This window comes from Sceloporus undulatus, chromosome 8 (assembly GCF_019175285.1).
Source record: "Sceloporus undulatus isolate JIND9_A2432 ecotype Alabama chromosome 8, SceUnd_v1.1, whole genome shotgun sequence".
NCBI lineage: Eukaryota > Metazoa > Chordata > Lepidosauria > Squamata > Phrynosomatidae > Sceloporus > Sceloporus undulatus.
Window position 1 is genome coordinate 32642193 of NC_056529.1, and position 18202 is coordinate 32660394.

General features: G+C 43.9%; 1 protein-coding gene across 5 annotated transcripts in view; it reads left to right on the forward strand.

Annotated features, from left to right (window-relative positions):
* Nucleotides 1-18202, forward strand: part of RAB11FIP3 (RAB11 family interacting protein 3) — an 86899-nt gene that overhangs the window by 17179 nt on the left and 51518 nt on the right. For all 5 annotated transcript variants that reach the window (XM_042437494.1, XM_042437495.1, XM_042437493.1 and 2 more), the window contains exon 3: nucleotides 15465-15558. In XM_042437494.1, coding sequence (XP_042293428.1) covers nucleotides 15465-15558 — 94 coding nt within the window. The remainder of the gene's footprint in view (nucleotides 1-15464; nucleotides 15559-18202) is intronic.

Genomic DNA, 18202 nt, shown 5'->3' on the forward strand with positions numbered 1-18202 from the left:
TTTTTGAACTGTGGTGCCCAGAACTGGACACAATATTCCAGGTGAGGCCTGAACAAAGCAGTGCTGATCTTCTGAGCTGCTGACTGCAAGCCTGAAAGCAAGAATCTTGAAAACAAGTGAAATTTTTCATTCATCTAATGCTTTGCTAGATACTAGTCTTGGAACTTGGCCTGATGATTCCCCTAGCATGCTCAGTATTCCAGATAGTACAACACACCAATGTGGTGCAGCTTGCATTAGAAAACTAACACTCTCTTTTCTCAAGTTGCATAATGCAGCCTCTGATTTTTGTGTACCAAAAGGGAACTTGAGGTGCGTTGTGTGCCTCTTTTGTAACGGATGGATGGCTGTGACACATAGGTGTGTGAGAGCTGGAAAGTGAGTAAAATGGATAGGAGGAAAATCAATTCATTTGAGATGTGGTGCTGGAGGAGAGTGCTTAGTCACTATAGGTGACTAAGAAGACAAACAAATGCATCCTAGAACAGATAAAACCTGAAATTTCTTTGGAAGCCAAGATCATCAAGTTGAGGCTATCAGACTTTGGGCACATCATGAGAAGGCATGACTCATTGGAAAAGACAATAATGGTAGGAAAGGTGGAGGGATATAGAAAGAGAGAAGGACCACACGCTAGAACCATGGAGGACATGGAGAAGTTTACCGCACCGGGGATAAAACGTTCCCCGATGCGTTTTAACGTGCATGAGCGGGACCACGTATGGAGCATGATGGGAACCTGATGGGGCCCAGAACACTAGTTTACCGCACAGGGAACGCTGCCGCCGCCGAGCGCTCCCAGTTCCCATCAGGTTCCAGAGGGCGCCATTTCTGGGAATGATTTCAAAACAGTTCTCAGAAATGGTGTCCAATGGCACCCTCTGGAACCCGATGGGAACGCTCGGCGGCGGCGTTCCCTGTGCGGTAAACTAGTATTCTGGGCCCCATCGGGTTCCCATCACGCTCCATGCGCGGCCCCGCTCGTGCACGTTAGAACGCATTGGCGAACTGTTTATCCCCGGTGCGGTAAACTTCGGAGACTTGGAGGTGTCTCATCCACAGTGTCGCCATGAGTCAGGATTGCCTCAAGGGCAGTTAACAACAACAACAACAACAACAACAACAAATCTGTGAATTGAATGCCATCTGGCCTAAGGTCCTGCCCTTACCTACTGATCTTCTCCTCTCATCTTACCCTGCCCTTCTTTGGGGGAATGAAGCTCTCTTGGACTGGGTCGGTTTCTTAGCACTGGATGAAGCTGAGCTGTTTTCATGTTATGTGCGGATTCTATCTTTATATGGTCAGCTGGTGCCCCAAATGTAACTTTTCCAAGCTCTGCTCTAACACCTTCATATGCTGGTACTCCTTTGTCACCTTGCATCCTCTGATGTTCTCCTCAAGCATAGAGTAGCATCTGAAAACACTGTAAAGTTTCCAAGAAGGACGTGATTTCCTTTTTTAAAATAAGAGTCTTGAGAAATGCTGATGTAGTACATTGAAATGATGGGAATGGCTTTTGAAAGGGTTGCACAGCGTGTGTGTGTGTGTGTGTGTGAATTTGCTGCACTAGAAATGTGTTTGTGTTAATGTCTGACCACAGTTCCTGTGTTTTCTACCTGCCCTTATCTCTGGCTATATGTTGTCCCTTGACAAATGATTCTCCTTGGCTGTCTGGCACATTGTGTGTGTGTTTGTACGCACACAGATCAGAGATCGGAGTTTGAATCATTGCTCAGCCATAGAAACTCAGGGGCTGATCTTGAACAAGGCGTACTCTCTCAGTCTTAAGAGGAAGGGAAAACCCAATCTGAACCAATCTTGCCAAGAATAACCCATGATAGATTTTAGTTTTTCTTCTTGCACCTGCCTTTGAGTTGTTTCCAGCTTAAGGTGATCCTTGGCAATATTTGTTCAGAGGAAGTTTGTCCTTGCCTTCCTCTAAGGTAGAGAGAGTGTGACTTGCCTAAGGTCACCCAGTGGGTTTCCACGGCCAAACGAAGATTCAAACCCTGTTTCCTAGTCCGACATTCAAATCCCTAGACCATGCTGGCTCCAGATTTGTCTTGTTGTTTTCTTTAGGTGCCTTCAAGTCATTTCCGACTTATTTCTTAGGGTCACCATAATTTGGAAATGACCTGGAGGTATCAGCAACAACACCGTTGTGGCTTTGTGCTAGTTTGTTTCCTAGTGATCCCAGTCTTTAGTGGTCTGGCCCATACAGGCCCTCCATATCCACTGATTTTCTTTTATTCAAGCATCCATGGATTGAAAATATTCCAAAATAATATAAATTCCAAAAAGCAAGCCTTGATTTTGCCATGTTATATAAGGGACACCATTTTACTAGGCCAGTGTATTTGATGGGACTTGAGCATCCACGGATTTTGATATCCAAAGGGAGTCCTGGAACCAAACCTTGGTGGACACCGAAAGCCTGCTGAATTCAGCTTTTTTGGTTACTATAATGTACACTGTTGCTTGGGTGAAAGGAGAGAGAACTTGTCTGTTGGGTTTCCATTCTTTTTGTTCTTTTCATTTCTTCCCATGTCTCAAAGGTGGTTTAAATTTAGCAAACTCCTTGCTGTAGTAATGTGGGAAAGATGAGTGTAAAAGCGAACGGGGAGATGACAACGAATGCACAGCGATGGGTTCTTATGACTCATTGGAGGTCTCTTGCCAGGACTTCTGCAACATTATACAGTCATAATACGGATGTGGAAGGGACACCCCCGTCCTCTTTCCTATTCCTGGGCCTGAAACAGTTTGATAACTTGCTACTGTATTATTCTAGAGACATTGGTTCGTGCAGCTTCAGCATGGATCCTCAGAGAACGGCGGTTTTGAAAAATTGCTTTCATCAGTTTGGACTAAATGCATGCCAAAAGTCCCCCCCCCCTGTTCTCTGCCTCTTCGTGATGAGCAGCAATTACTCATTCTTCTTAGATCGGTATTAAGCAGAACAAAAGGGGGGAAAGCTCTTCTCAGCGGCGTTGGTAATACATCTACATTACAGCTGTTTGGTTAAATGGGAAGCTTAAGTCTCCCTTCTTGATCACAAGCTCTACTCTGTTTTGCTTTCCTCCGACGATGGACTTTGGCTGGCGGCAGCAATGCATTTCTTGAGTTAATCCACATGCTGCTCAGTCAGCCCCAACATTTTGCAGTTAATTGGTACTGTGTAAGGAAACAATAGATGGTTGGACCCCATAGTAATCTTGTCTCTTTCCGCACATTGATGGACACAACTTGGACTCTCTTTTCAGGGCCTGATGTGACTTCATGCTGTGGCCAACATTGTTGTGATGGGGCAGTTATAATGCTGGATTGCAGAGATCCAGGTTCAAGTCTCCACTCAGCTATGAAACCTTGGGTCAGTTGCTTTGTCACTCAGCCTGACCTACCTCTCAGGATTGTTATGAGGATAAATTAGAGAAGTTAAAAGACATGCATGCCGTCTTAAGGTCATTGAAGGAGAGGCAGGATATAAATATAGCCGCACTAGGGTTCGATTCCAAGTTTAGCCATGAAACCCACTGGGTGAACTTGGGCAAGTCACACACTCTCAGCCTCCAGGGAAGGCAATGGCAAATCTCCTCTGCCTTGAGTCTGTATGTCAAGAGAAAGGCAAGATGATGATGGTGGTAGTGATGATAGTAATAATAATCTTTCTATGGAAAAATATTTCTATGGTGAGCCAGTATGGTGTCATGGTTTGGGCACTTGGACACTGGGAGACCAGGGTTCAAATCCTGACTTGCCCATGGAAACCCACTGGGTGACTGGGCAAGTCACACTCTCTCAGCCCCAGGGGAAAGCAATGGCAAAACCTCCTTTGAGCAAACCTTGCCAAGAAAACCCCATGATAGGTTCCCTGTAGGGTAGCCATAACTCAGAAACGACTTGAAGGCACACAACACAATACACACACAGAGAGAAGCAAAAATAATAGTATGGTAATAATAATGGCATTTATCCACACTTCAACAGCCACTGTGATGTAACATCTGAAGAGCCACTACAGGACTAGTGTTGTTCTTGTTTTGTGGTTTCAAGTTGACACTGATGTTTGGTGGTTTTCTTGGCAAGATACTTCAAACTTCAGAGGAGGTTTTACCATTGCTTTCTTCTAAGGCTGAGAGAGTGTGACTTGCCCAAGGTCGCCAATTGGATTTCCATAGTAGAGTGGAGAGGATGGAGCCATGGCAGCATCAAGTCGTATCAAAGTGCTATAAGTGAGTAGTGTCAAAAGGTCCTAGGGATAGATAACTTTGGCAAGAGGGATGCTCTATCTTCCAGACTTCTATTAAGTCTTATCAGCTTGGATTTCCTTGTTTTTCTCTTGCATGAAATTGGTAAGCAAAAGTATGTTGTGCGATTCAAGGTGAGACCTGGCTGAGCTTCCTAAATTTGGGCAGATTAATATATTTCGCGTCAGGGTACACCCTTTGGTTTGGAGCCGCTCGCTTTGGCCTTCCAGCCTTCTGGTTAAGAAATTATGAATATTTTTCTTTGACTTGGTTAGATTACAGTTTCCTCGGTTTCAAACCCAACCTTTAATAAATTTTCCGGGCTTCCTTTCCCCACCTCTCTGGAATCCACCCAGGGAAATTTCAGTGGCTTTCTATAAAGGAAGTTCAGTATGTAGAGTGAAATCCTTTCTGGGCTGCTCTATAATGTGAGTTACAATGCAGGACTTGTTCCCAAGGCAGCCTATAGATCAGATGGGATTTCAGTGCTTCTAGTTTAACTCAGGTTTTGCATGGGATTAAATGGTCCTATGTAAAGTAGTTCCAAATCTCACACATATTCAAGCACCATAGACTTGAATGGGGTGCATGCATGTGGGGCACATGCACCATCAAGATTAATGGCAGCCACCCCTCCGCAAATTTCCAAGTCTGCAGATTTCAAGTCTTGGAGGGGCGACTGTAGTTAGCATGCGCTAAATTACAGTGATTCCCAAACTTTAGTCCTCCAGATGTTTTGGACTTCTACTCCCGGAATCCCTAACCATTGGCCAGGCTGGCTGGAGTTTCTGGGAGTTGAAGTCCAAAACACCCGGAGGACTAAGTTTGGGAATCACTACCACTGGGACACTGGTTTGTCCCAGAGAAGCTGGGATGTAAAAGAGTGCTGCATGTCATAACAAACCATGGTTTGTTTATTGCTTGTTTGTTGTGACATTTATGTGTGGCCAGTTTAACCACTATGACTGAGCAGCGTGGGCCAATGCTCTGATTGCAGCTCCCTGTATTTCAGTATCCTTTCACTGAATGGATGATGCTCAACTAGAGTCCTTTTTTCAGACTATAACTCCCAGAATACTTCAGCTAGTACATAGCTCCCAAATTGAGCTTTTCCAAGCTTTGGCACAGCTCCTGATAAACTTCTTTGAAGATGGGAAACTGTAAGAGTGCAAGGACCGATGGAAGGGATACAGTAGTCTTTTTCAGCAATGGGTGTTGGCTTCCATCTTATACAGCTTGCTTATGTACTTTGGCTCACATTCCACCCATTCCTTCCTGTTTGGGCTCTGAAGGAAAGCGTATCATTGCTTTCTTATGTGCCGAGCCAAATCCATATGGTGAAGCCCTTGATTTAGGAAGGGTGATGTTTGCTTTGCTTGACAGGACTCCTGTTCTCAAATACACGTCGCTGTGTGTTTCCCCCTCCGGCCTGGTTCACGTTTCTCCTGACTTCCTCTCAATACACATTTATTTGGTTTAACCTTGGAAGAATCTCGTATCCCTCCTTAGTTGCTCTGCCTCGGATTTTCAACCACAATATCAGTAATGGAATATGCATAGATGCATAACTCTCTGTTCTTAAAGCCACTAAGTTTTGTGGGGGACTTTTAGTGGTTCCCTTGCGTGGCCGATCCAAATTACAAAATGAGAGATTCTACCTAAAAATTAGGAAGGACTCCTTTACTGTACTGTAATTGCTGTCCAACGTTGGAAAGGACTGCCTTGAAGGATGGTGGACTCTCCTTCCTGCGGAGGTCTTGAAACAGAGGTTACTGTATATGGACTTCTTTCAGGAATGCTTTAGCTGTATATTCCTGCATGGTTACAGGAATAACACTATGATTCTATGAAGAGGTATGCTGCAGATACTTAGGCCTCATTCCTACTACTGTATCTTTTAAACCGGATCGCAATTCAAATGACCCTGGTTCCCACTTAAATGAATCGCTGAAGCGATTTGGCGAGGGGCGCCATGCACCAGACCTATTTAACCTGTGTCTTTTTGACGCTGGTGTTTTCCGCGTCTTTTTGGATAAATCAATTCTGTGCAAGTGTGAACCAGATGTGGATCAGGATCGATTTAAATTTGCTCTTCGGATGGCTGGAGCGGGTCCATTTTGAACCGATTCATTAGTGAATGGGAACCACAAGTGGGTTATTTTACAGGGGAAAAAATGCGATTGGAGCAAACGTAATGGGAACCACACACCGCTGTCAAATCAATCCATCAATTCAGATCGCAAACCATTTTTTTTGGTAAGTGATAATGAGGCCTTAGGCTCACTCTTTCTTAATTTGTTCCAGAATTGAATGGTGGATTTAGAAACTGATCCTGTTAATTGTTCCTGATAGCCTGTGTTTTTTAACCAGCCTTACCCAACCTGATCTCTTACAGAAGTTTTAGCCTGCAGCTCCCATCAGCCTCCGGTGGCATGGATAGTGGTTGGGGATAGTGTGAATTTGTAGTCCTGGAAAGTCTTGGGTTGAAAGGGGGCCTTTTGTGCTCTGGATTGTAGTAGGTGCATACATTCCTGTTCAGAAACATCCTTACACAGAATTGCTGCTGAGTTGGAATAATAGAGTTAAATGGGGTCTCATGGGCCATCCATTCCAACTCAGTGCTCAGTGCAGGATCTCCAGCTAAAAAATCCTCAGCTGTCTCTTTTTGAAGACATCCAGAAAAGGTAACCCCAAAGTAAGAATTGCAGTCCTAATTTATCAAACTCTTTGTCCTTTTCAACAGATGTATGTTTTAACTGATGTTGTGTGTTAATTGTTCTTCCTGACCTTGATTGATGAGGAGAGGTGAATAAGAAATAATAATAGTAATAATAATAATAATAATAATAATAATTTTGTGACATTTTGGGGGGGGCTCCTGGTGGGCTTTGCAACCCATGGGCTAAGCCTTCCTTATCTCTATTCTATGAGGTCTCTTGAACAGTCTTTTAATGGCATAAGCAGACTATGGTATAAAAGCACATTTAGCAAACACCCCAATAATATCCAGATCTTTCTATCTCAGTGATGGATGACATACATTTTAAGGGAGCTGGGAGAGTCTGCTTTTGCTCCTAATATAACTAACCATTGCTGTAACTGGATAGGGCTTCCTGAGGCCCTTTTTAACGATTAATTAATTGGTTGTGATTGGAGTCGAGCAGATGCATGCTTCGGGCCAAAGGCAGTGGTGCATATTAACTAACTTTTCTCCCAATCAGCCTGGTTAGCAATGGGGAAGCAAACCGGCTTCTCCGCTGTTTTAGTCAACTGGATGGTGAACGCTGCGGTTGCTATGGCACCTTTATCTAGGAGCTCTGCCATGGCTCTGAGCAATTAAATGCTTCCTCCAGGTATTGTATGTTTTGGAGTAATGGTGCATGGAGATCTTCTGGGGTCAGTGCATTCAGCCATTAACTGTCATTGCCTGCAGAGAGCTTCACCGTGGCAAAATGAAAATAGCGGCTGTGATCCTGTATCGGTTGACCTAACTATGAGACCCTTCCAACCCTCTCCAAAATGCATCTTTTCTCAACTATAGCCCACACTGAGTTTGGCTATTTCCAAGTTGGTTGGTGAAGAGTGGGGAGATTATTCTTTGCCATAGTCTTTCACAACCACACAACTGCAGCCCACAACTTTGCAGGGTTTCCCTTCTCTGTCGATCTTGCAGAGATCTACCCACTCACCCAGCTTCTTGTTGTTTTCCTACAGCTGAGCCCACAATAACAGGCATCTGCAGGAACCTCCAGGAGTCCTTCAGAAGTCCCTGCAGATGATGCCATTTCTCAGCATCCAGCTGCAGGGAGATAGCTAGATACTTGTTTGCAGCTCCTCCTGCTTTCCACCAATGATTAGATCATTTGTTGTTGTTGCTGTTGTGTAAGTCATTTCCATCTTATGGTAACCCTAAGACCCTATCACGTGTTTTCTTGGCAAGATTTGTTCAGAGGGGGTTTGCCTTGCCATCTTTTGAGGCTGAGAGAGTGTGTCTTGCTCAAAGTCGCTCAGTGGGTTTCCTTAGCTGAGTGGGGATTCGAACCCTGGTCTCCAGAGTCACAGTCCAACCCCCAAATTGCCACATCACGCTGGGTCTCATACCCTCCAATATTTCATAAATGAAAACTGGGACACATCTTTGGCCATACCTATCGCCTGATGCCATCTCCCTCTTGTCACTGCCTTGTCCTTGAAGCATGATTTGCCCACACCTTGTCATTGATGGAAAAACCCGTCAATAAGATCCCAACAGCACTGGTACAGCACTGGTCAGGTATGCTTTGATTGAGAGTTCCTGCATGGCAGGGGGTTGGACTGGATGGCCCTTGTGGTCTCTTCTAACTCTAGGATTCTATGATTCCATGGTTCTCAAGTGTATTAAATAGGGATGCTCCAAAACATAATCGCGGCCAAGTACAGAGGTGGTGTGATAGACCCCTAAATCTTGTGAAGCATATAAACCAATGTTGTTCTTGCATGGAAACGTACACAATATAAAGCATGTAAGCTGCCCAGTATCCATCCACAACCAAGACTAAGAATCTGGCTTACCAATTAAAAGCTCAGCAAAAAAATGTACAAAGCTGATGGGAACAAAACCCCAAAGAAAGACAAAGAAAGGAGGCACACTGTTGTATAGCCATCAGTGAAAGATAAAATTTCAACGAAGTTTTTCCTTTCATCCCTTAAGCTTTTCTTCCCCCAATTTTCCCATTTATGGGCCATAGGAGCAAAAGTCTCAGTGCCTTTAAGGACAAAAGAATGTTCTTGAATGAATGCTCCCCCCCTTTTTTTGGTACTTAATTGCATTTTATTTGCTGTATGGTGAATGAAAATACCAAAGGCTCTTTAAGCTCAAGATTTACTAATATGAATAACAGCTTGTGCTATATATTGTGTACAGGGCAAATGCAAAGCAGAAGTCAATTTTGAGTTTGCACAGCGAACAAGAAAAATAACAACGTAGTTCTCTGTTCGGGGAGATAATTTTCTTTACTAAATCAGCTTGATGTCTTGAAAGCGTTTTATTCAAGTTTCCTGCTGCTTCATGATCATAGAAACCAAATTCACTCTGAACTTTGTTCGTAGAGTAACAATCCTCCACAGCATGCAACCCAGTTTGGTTTCCTGGAAGCCAGTGACAACAACAGTTCTTACTATTCATTTCTGGGAAGCTGCATTTTATGTGCAAGGTGGTTGTTGTGTTATCAGGGCACTCCCTGTGGCTCACTGGTTCCCAAACTATGGTCCTCCAGGTGTTTGGGACTTCAGCTCCCAGATGTTCCTACCAACGTGGCCAACTGTCAGGAATTCGGCATTCTGAAGTCCGAAACACCTGGAGGACCAAAGTTTGGGAACCACTTTTCTTGATGGTGGTGATGTAAGGAAATCTGCTCACTTTATGTGATGTTACCTTTTGGAGCATGGGAAGGCAGTGGCGTCACTAGGGTTGGCATCCCCTGGTGTGGGAAATCATGATGTTACCCCAAACATTGACCTCTTCCTGTGCCAGGCCATATGGAATCCTTAATAATGCTTTTTGTACTAGTTGTACTTGTAAATTGCAATTCCTCTATATCACTGACCGAAGCTGGAGGCTGCTGTCTTCTATTCAAAATATGAGCCTCCTGCTTCAGGAATATTGTGCTGGAGGAATCCAGGGATACTTCATCCTCCTAAGTCCCGAAACAGGAGGATGTTGTGTTAATGGAAGACAGCAGCCTGCAGTTTTGTTAATATTGTGCAGGAGGAATCCAGGGATACTTCATCCTCCTAAGTCCGGAAACAGGAGGATGTCTTCAATGGAAGACAGCAGCCTCATAAGACTCATACGTTCAGGAATGGGTTGCAGGAGGGATTCTTTGTCCTGGATTCCTTCTGCATCCCATTATATGCGCCTACTTTCTGGCCATGGAGGAACTTGTGTCTTAATGGGATGCAAACACTACATCCGGTTTTTGCCAAAAGGAAGATGTTTGGGGAGCAACAGTGGCAACACTAGAGTTGTGGTTGTGGTATCACTCCTACTTGTGGGGTCATCCAGTGTGGTCCACAGCCCCTAGTGACAACCCCTATGGAAAGGTATGTATGAAATTCCTGAAGTCAAGCAAGAAGGGCTGACTGTGGAGATGCACCCCATTCCCGCATTGCATCCAGTTTATGCAAAGATGAGTCCTGGTAGTGAGATCAGCGGCAACATAAATTCCCGCAGCAAGGCCTGGCGAATGAGCTGAAATGAGAATGGAGTCTCAGCATTGCCAAATGGTGGAGCCGGCTTTCCGGGACGTGCATCTCCTGCCCTGTCTGTCACCTGTGGTGTTCTTCCTTAGCATGATATTTGCTGCCTTAGGCAACCGATGATGCAGGGAAGAGATTCCCCCCCCCACGTCCCAAGGGAAAACAGCAGTTTAATATGTAGTCTGTATAAGCTTAACAATATCCGATTATGGGCTGCACTGCCATATGGGTGCCAGCAGTGTGTACCTGCAAGATATTAAGCTTGCTAGTTGGCCTGCCTTTTGAGTGCATAAGTGCATTCGCTCAATAAAATCTCATTTAAAATCTGGCACAGAATGGTTGGCATGGATCCTCCACCTCTCTCTGCAAGTGGTTTTCATTGCGTAGAAACGTGCCGTTGAAGGGTGTTGCTAAAGATGCATCTCTCTTTTCTCCTGCTTGATACTCCTCAGTTCTGGATAAAGCTAGATGGATAAATGCCATTTTATATAAGGACACCATTTTACTAAGGCATTGCATTTAATGGAACTTAACATCCTGGGATTTGTAGTTTACTGTGGCCCCAGGGCTCTCCAACAGAGGCAGCTAAATAGCTCACAAAACCACAACCCCAGATTTCCATAGCATTGAGCCATGGCAGTTAAAGTGGGATCAAGCTGTGTTAATTCTACAGAGTAGATGCAGCCTTCCACTACTGACTCTAACCCCAGGGATTCCCATTCCAAATGGCACGGTTATTTTAAATCATAACTTTAACATAATTCATATCATGTTTTATTAAATAATGAAAAATAAACTATGTTAATTAATATAATTGAAAATATTATTTGGATGTTATTTCACTCTAAATTTCAGCCCCAAATACTTGCAGTTGCTCTTTCTTTTATATGAATATATTACTTAAAAAAACACCCTTTTTTGGAGGAGAGAAGATTGAGTTGTCAAATATCTGTCAGGCTGTCAAGCGGAAGATGGAGTGAGCTTGCTTTTTGCTGCTCTTGGGGGTAAGATGTGAACCAGTGGATTCAAATTACAAGAAGGTTGATTCCAGCTTAACTTTAGGAAGAACATTCTGATGGTAAGAGCTGTTCAAAAGTGGAATGGATAACCTTTGAAGATCCTCTTCAAAGGTTATCCATTCCACTTCGCCTTCATTTTAAAGAGAGGTTGGATGCCCACCTTTCAGGGGTGCCTTGGCACTGGATTCTTTGCACTTGCAGTTGGACTAGGTGGATTTTGTTGTTGTGTGGCTTCAAGTTGTTTCTGACTCGTGGCTACCCTAAGGCGAACCGATCACTGGGTTTTCGGGGGCTGAGAGTGTGTGATTCACCTATGGTCACGCAGTGGGTTTCCATGGCCAAGTGGAGGATCGAACCTTGGTCTCCAGAGTCATAGCCCAATGCTCAAATTGCACCTTGCTGGCTCCTCTCTTTGTACATACCCTAATCTTAGCTGATATTTCCATCCTTTTCTTACTTGCGTGCACCTCCAGGTGTTGTGGAACTGCAACTCCCAGGATTACTCACCATTGGTTGTGCTGTTTAGGACTGCTGGGAGTTGCACTCTAACAAGATCTGGAGCAATGTGCAATTCTTACCCCACAAAGGTTAGGCATGTTGATGGTAGTTGTACTCTAAATCATCTGGTCTTATGCAGAGAGAGAGACTGGCGTACATAGAGTGTACATTGTTGTTCTTGTGCTGTGTGCCTCTAAGTTATTTTTGACTTATGGTGACACTTATGGTGATGCAAGCCTATCATGAAGTTTTGTTGGCAAGTTTCTTCAGGTTGAGGTTGCCATTGCCATCCTCTGAGGCTGAGAGAGATTGACTTGCTCAAGATCACCCAGTGGTTTTTATGCTTGAGTGGGAATCGAACCCTGATTTCTGCAGCAGTCCAATGCTCAAACCATTACACCATGGTGGCTCTGTGTACAGTCAGTCCTCCGTATCCACAGATCCTTCAGCCACAGATTCAATCATGCACGGCTTGAGAATACCTTTAAAATGAATAAATTCCAAAAAGCAAACTTTGATTTTGCCATTTTATAGAAATAAAATAAATAAATAATAATAATAAAAGTTTTATTTATATACCGCGCCTTCCTTAGATCAGGGCGGTTTACATACATGATACATATACATTCAATAGATTAAAAGCAAAATCACGGATATCGTTTCATTATGCCATGTGTTTAATGGAACTTGAGCATCCACGGATTTTGGTATCTATGGACGTTCTTTGAACCAAACCCCAATGGATACCAAGGGCCCCACTGTATATCATTTTCTTTAGCCCATATATGGTTGTCATAAATAAACTGTAAACTCTATATGATTTTCTAAAAAATGAGGCAGAGATCCTTGTGCTAAAGGTGGGTTCCAGGTATGGAAAGACTGGAGGCTGATGATCTAAATTGATTCTGGGATTTAGGCACGGTTCTTTCTCAGCACAAACAGGAATGGTCAGGGACTGGACCTCTGACCGTCTGTACATAAGTTGGCGATGCTATTGGGAAGAAGTATTCCTTGACCGACACTCCTGGATGATGCCAGGTTAGGGAAGCTTGGAGTAGAGTAACTAAGGCCCTATACAGACAGGCCAAAACAAAGCTGCTTCAGGTCACTTTAGAGGTATGGTGTTTCAATGATGCATGTGTCCTAAGAGTCTGGAAGCTGCACCAAAGCGGCACTTCAGTCCTTAGGACTGAAGCGTGGCTTTGGTGCGGTTTCTGGACACTTAGGACACATGTATCATTGAAACACCATACTTCCAAAGTGACCTGAAGCAGCTTTATTTTGGCCTGTCTGTATCAGGCCCTAACTCTGCTAGACCAGAAGAAGTTTATTTATATAGTGCTGTAGATTTGAAAAGGCAAACCACCTCTGAGCAAATCTGACTCATGATAGGGTCGCCATAAGTTGGAAATTACTTGAAGTTGCACGGCAATGAGAACAAATAGCATCCTGTTCTTAAGCTATATTCACCTTCTTGTGTTGGGTGGATTTTTCCCCTCTCTGTATGTTTTCTTTATTTTGTACCAAGATTTTCCACAAGAGAAGGCAAGAACAGTGAAACTTTCTGTACGTTAGCCTTTTTTTCCCCCGTGCTGCATAATGCGTTTTGTGGTTTCCATTTGATACTTTATATTCCCGTGTTTTGAATGCTGCAGAAGGGAAGCGGCGACTGACACCTTGTGCGAGGGCTAAAATTAGTCACCTTCTGTGAGTAAAGTTGGAGAGTGTTGCTCACCACGTCATTGAGCTGCTACATAACGCACCGAGGTGTTGGGAGTTGTTAGTTTAAATATAACAAGCGTCTTCAGGCCTTACTTTTGTCAAGTGAGACAAAAATCCTATTTAGGGTTGCGATCTGGGTGTGTATGGAGTAACTGGGTGTGTATGGGGTGCATGCAACCCCTTAGGTGGGTCTGTTCCATAGTCCTGGAAATGGGAATTCTCATTTATAATTTACTCTTAAAATGGCTTGGAAGTGGAACAAGACCACCCCAAAATAAGGGAGTGTCTTCTAAAGAGCCGTCTCTAGGGCTGAGGTAGGAAAAGTAGGTGACTTCTTAGATATGCAGGTTTAAAATAAAACATTTAAACCACTCAAAACTCGTGTGTCCTAGGATCAGGATTGGAAAGAAACTCCCACAGGAAAAGCAGCTCAGATGTTATGAAAAAAATTCTTGCTGTTTAAAAAGTGCTCTTTAAAAGCAAGTTGGTTTGGTTGGACTTATGTTACCGGAAGGATTTGTTTCTTCTTTTTTTTAAAATTAAAAATATTTTATTAGCTTTGTAAAAAAAAAAAATTTAAAACACACACAATTAACAGTGTATAACATTGCTTTGCGCCTGTCTTTACACACATTAAGATCACTGTATCTTCTTTACTAACTCTTCCAATCACCGATTCTCCCCAACAACCATTATGCATACATTTCTTTCTATTCCCTACCTCCTAATCTTAAATCCTACTTGTTTCAGGCGGGGTACAGACCGCCGCTTTGCGGCGGTCTGCCGCTGCCGCCAATAGGTCCGCGGGGGAGCCGGAGCCTTCAGACGGCCCGACTCCCGCGCGGACCGAAAAAAGAAGCTCCAAAATGGAGCTTCTTTTAGCGTCGCGTTTGCGACGTAGCGAGGCGCCAGGGGCGCGCTCGCTACGTCACAAGCGGCGCGACACGTCTGGACGCTGTGCGTCCAGTACGTAAAGATGGCGGCGCCCGTATGAACAGGGCGCCGCCATCTTGTACGTATTCAATACGTACTAGGGTTAGGGGGGTGCGGAAGCACCGCCCCTTCCTAACCCTAGTACGTATTGTATACGTACTATTTGGCGGTCTGTAAACCGCCATAGTCTTCTACTACACCTTTCATCTTCTCATCTTTCCTTCCCACACTCTGCCCTTCCTGTTCCCTTTTCTAATTTCCTTCTTATACCTTCTTTGTTCTTCTACCTCTTCTCTTGTATTCCCATCCCTTATCCATTTTTACTTCCTTTCTTCCCACTCATCCTCTTGTTCTTTCCATTCATTCTCTTACACACTTACTCAGACCCTCATCCTACTTACTCAAACCCTCGCCCTACTTACTTCCAACTTTCATTCATCTTCTTTCAGGACACATTACACCTTTGCCTTTTAGCAAGGTATAGTTCCCTTTTTATAAGAGTTAAAGTACACTGCTTATATTGATCCGTGCATAAGTTGAGTCAGGTTTTTTGGGTCAAGTTTTTGACTAACATTTCTAGACTGATACATGAGTATATACAGCATTCTCTGGAGGGATCTGACATGGTTTCCCTTTTCAGGACCAAAGGGGGGAAGAAATGGGGCAAGGCTCCAGGGGCTAAAAAATTGGACCCTGGGGCCAAAGACCTCCAGTATGACTCCCACCTCCGACATGAAAAGCAAAGGGAGAGAGGCCCATTCTGGCTATCCAAAACGCTTAATGCTGATTTTGTTTTGTGGTTTGCAGGTGAAAGATCTGACCGGGTTTTTGGACCCTGCTGGCCTTGGTGTGATCAGCTTTGAAGACTTCTATCGGGGAATCTCAGCTATCAGAAACGGAGGTTGGTTTATTAGTATATATATTTTAATGTGTCTGGATAAAAGAAAACCTCTGTGGGTCAGCAACCTGGAAGAAAGCCTTTCCCGTCCTTCCCGAATCTTTCCAATGAGACTCATCCTGACTTCATTGATTCCCCTTGGGATGCTCTGACTCTTTCCTTCATGAAGGCGTCCTATATAAAAGAAATGAACCAAAATAAAAAAATCTGTGTTTCCAGTTGTCGATCAAGGGACAAATTGGTTTCCAGTTTCCAGTGAATTTGCCTAGAAAGTACAGGTATTGCCTTTTCTGAACTATGTTTTAGTGCAGCCTGCTGCAACACACAGCCATCCAGATGTGAATTTCCAAATGCTGTGAATCTGTATTTATGCTATTTTCCTGAGCACCAATTGTGGAAAATAATATAAATACAGATTTACAAATGAATAATTCATAGCACTATAACAAGTGCTGGTCAGTTTTGATATGAGCCAACATCTGACTCTGGTTTCTTAAGCTTGTTTGTTTATTTGTTTGACTTATAACCTGCATTTCTGCCAACAAATGGAGTTACTTGGAGGTAAAACAAAATATGGATTGCCGTTGTTGTACCTTCAAGTTGTTTCCGACTTACGGTGACCCTAAAGCGAAACTATCATGGAGTTTTCTTGGTCGTTTTCTTCAGGGGAAGTTTGCCATGGCCATCCTCTGAGGCTGAGAGAGTGTGACTTGCCTGAGGGCACCCAGTGGGGGTTCCATGGCCGAGTGAGGATTCGAACCCTGGTCTCCAGAGTCCTAGTCCTAGTGCTCAAACCACTAAACTACGCTGGCTGTCAAAGTATGGATTAAGAGGGGTAAAATACAAATTAAACATAAACACAGTCAAAAGCAAAAGCAGTGGAAATAATAACAAGGATAAAATGCAGACTTAGAGCAAACTTTATTAAAAATGTAAGATACACAAAGCCCCTTGGACTCACTACACTGCATTGTTGGGTGCTAGATTCATGTATGTATCAACCCAATTGAAAAGCATTATGTAATGAGGTGAGGTGAGCAAACCTAGAACCAGCGTATATGAGTGGTTGCTCTTTGGTACTTTCACATACACAAGGCATGGGTTGATGCTGCAGTCATCAAGTGTCATACCTATGACTCCTCCTGGTTATGAAAATAGACTTGCGTGAGCATGTTTTACTGCCGTACTCCATGGAATATCAGTCCATGCACATTTTCTCCGAAAAGCCAGCCTTCGTACCCCCGGCTAGTTAGCATAGAAATATACATGCGTGCCTAAACCAATGGGGCAGATGATCCAGCGCACTGACCTAATTTTTCCAAGAGGAGAAACAGCAAGGAGGTTCCGATGGCGGTGTCGGCTTCCTTTTATCACTGCAAGCTCCAAATGAGAATGGCAGAAACTACACAGGCGTGTGACTGTGAGGTTGTTGCTTTGACACCACAGCCTGAAGGCTCCAAGGGAAGACAGAAACTGGAGGAATGCTCCTTCCCCGTTTTTGTATTTTCCCCTTTCTCGTTTTGCTACTCTGCGGCATTAACTAGGCAGCAGCAATAGCAAACCATAGTTATGGAATAAATAACTGGCTCTGGATGATCCAGTGAGATAAATATTAATAATATCTGCTTAGGTGCATTCTGCTCTTAACAGCCCAAGGCTGAGCTTCTTTGATAATGGGGCAGAACTTGTTTAACTTTGGTAATGCATAGTTTGCATTCAGACTGTTTGGTAATGCTTACCATTTTCCTGAGTACTGTATTAAAATTGCTGCAAAGAGCCAGTGTGGTGTAGTGGGTTGAGTGTTGGATTATGACTCTGGAGGCTAGGGTTCGCATCTTGGCTCAGCCATGGAAACACAGTGGGTGACGTTGGGCAAGTCACACTCTCTCAGCCTCAGGATGGCAGTGGCAAACCCCCTCTGAAGAAAGTTGCCAATGTCCCCATGGTACATTGGCCTTAGGGTTGCCATAAGTCAGAAATGACTTGAAGGCACACAACGACAGCAAGCTCTTAACAACATTCCTATCAGAAAGGTGGTTGTCCCTATATTCCAGCCCAAAAGGATGAGGCTGAAAAAAATAGTGGTTTGTAACTCAGAAAGGTTACTTTTTGGATTACAATGTCCAGATTTGCTTATCCAATGTGGTCCACTGGCTGCATAGTCCAAAAGCCAACTTTTCCGATCTCTGGTTTTACTTTTTTCTCCCACTGTAAAGCTGAAATTAATTGAATAAGACTTTATTTTGCAAGCAATTTTTTCTCCGTACGCTGGCTGATTGCAACATTCAGTCTATGGGCCTGAATGGAGTTGATGGAGGTGGAACTGGAGGGATGCAGTGATGGTCCAAGGCTTTGTCTGCGCTGCTCTGGCCCAGTCTCCACAATATGTTGCAATAATAGCCTGCCCTCCTTCCCAGGCTCATAGACTTCACTATACAATCCCATCCAGGCTGGTCTGTGTGGTTCCCAAGCGCCATAGACAGGAATGCTCTCCCAGCTGATTTAACCCTCCTGAAAGCATCTATTGTTCTAGGTTAGTTCCTATATGAAATCATGGCTCCAGTCCTGACCAGTGCATCGTTTTATGCTGCCCTTGCTCATTTCAAAGAGCTGTCATATTCTCTTCCCACCAAACCCCCCCAGTTTG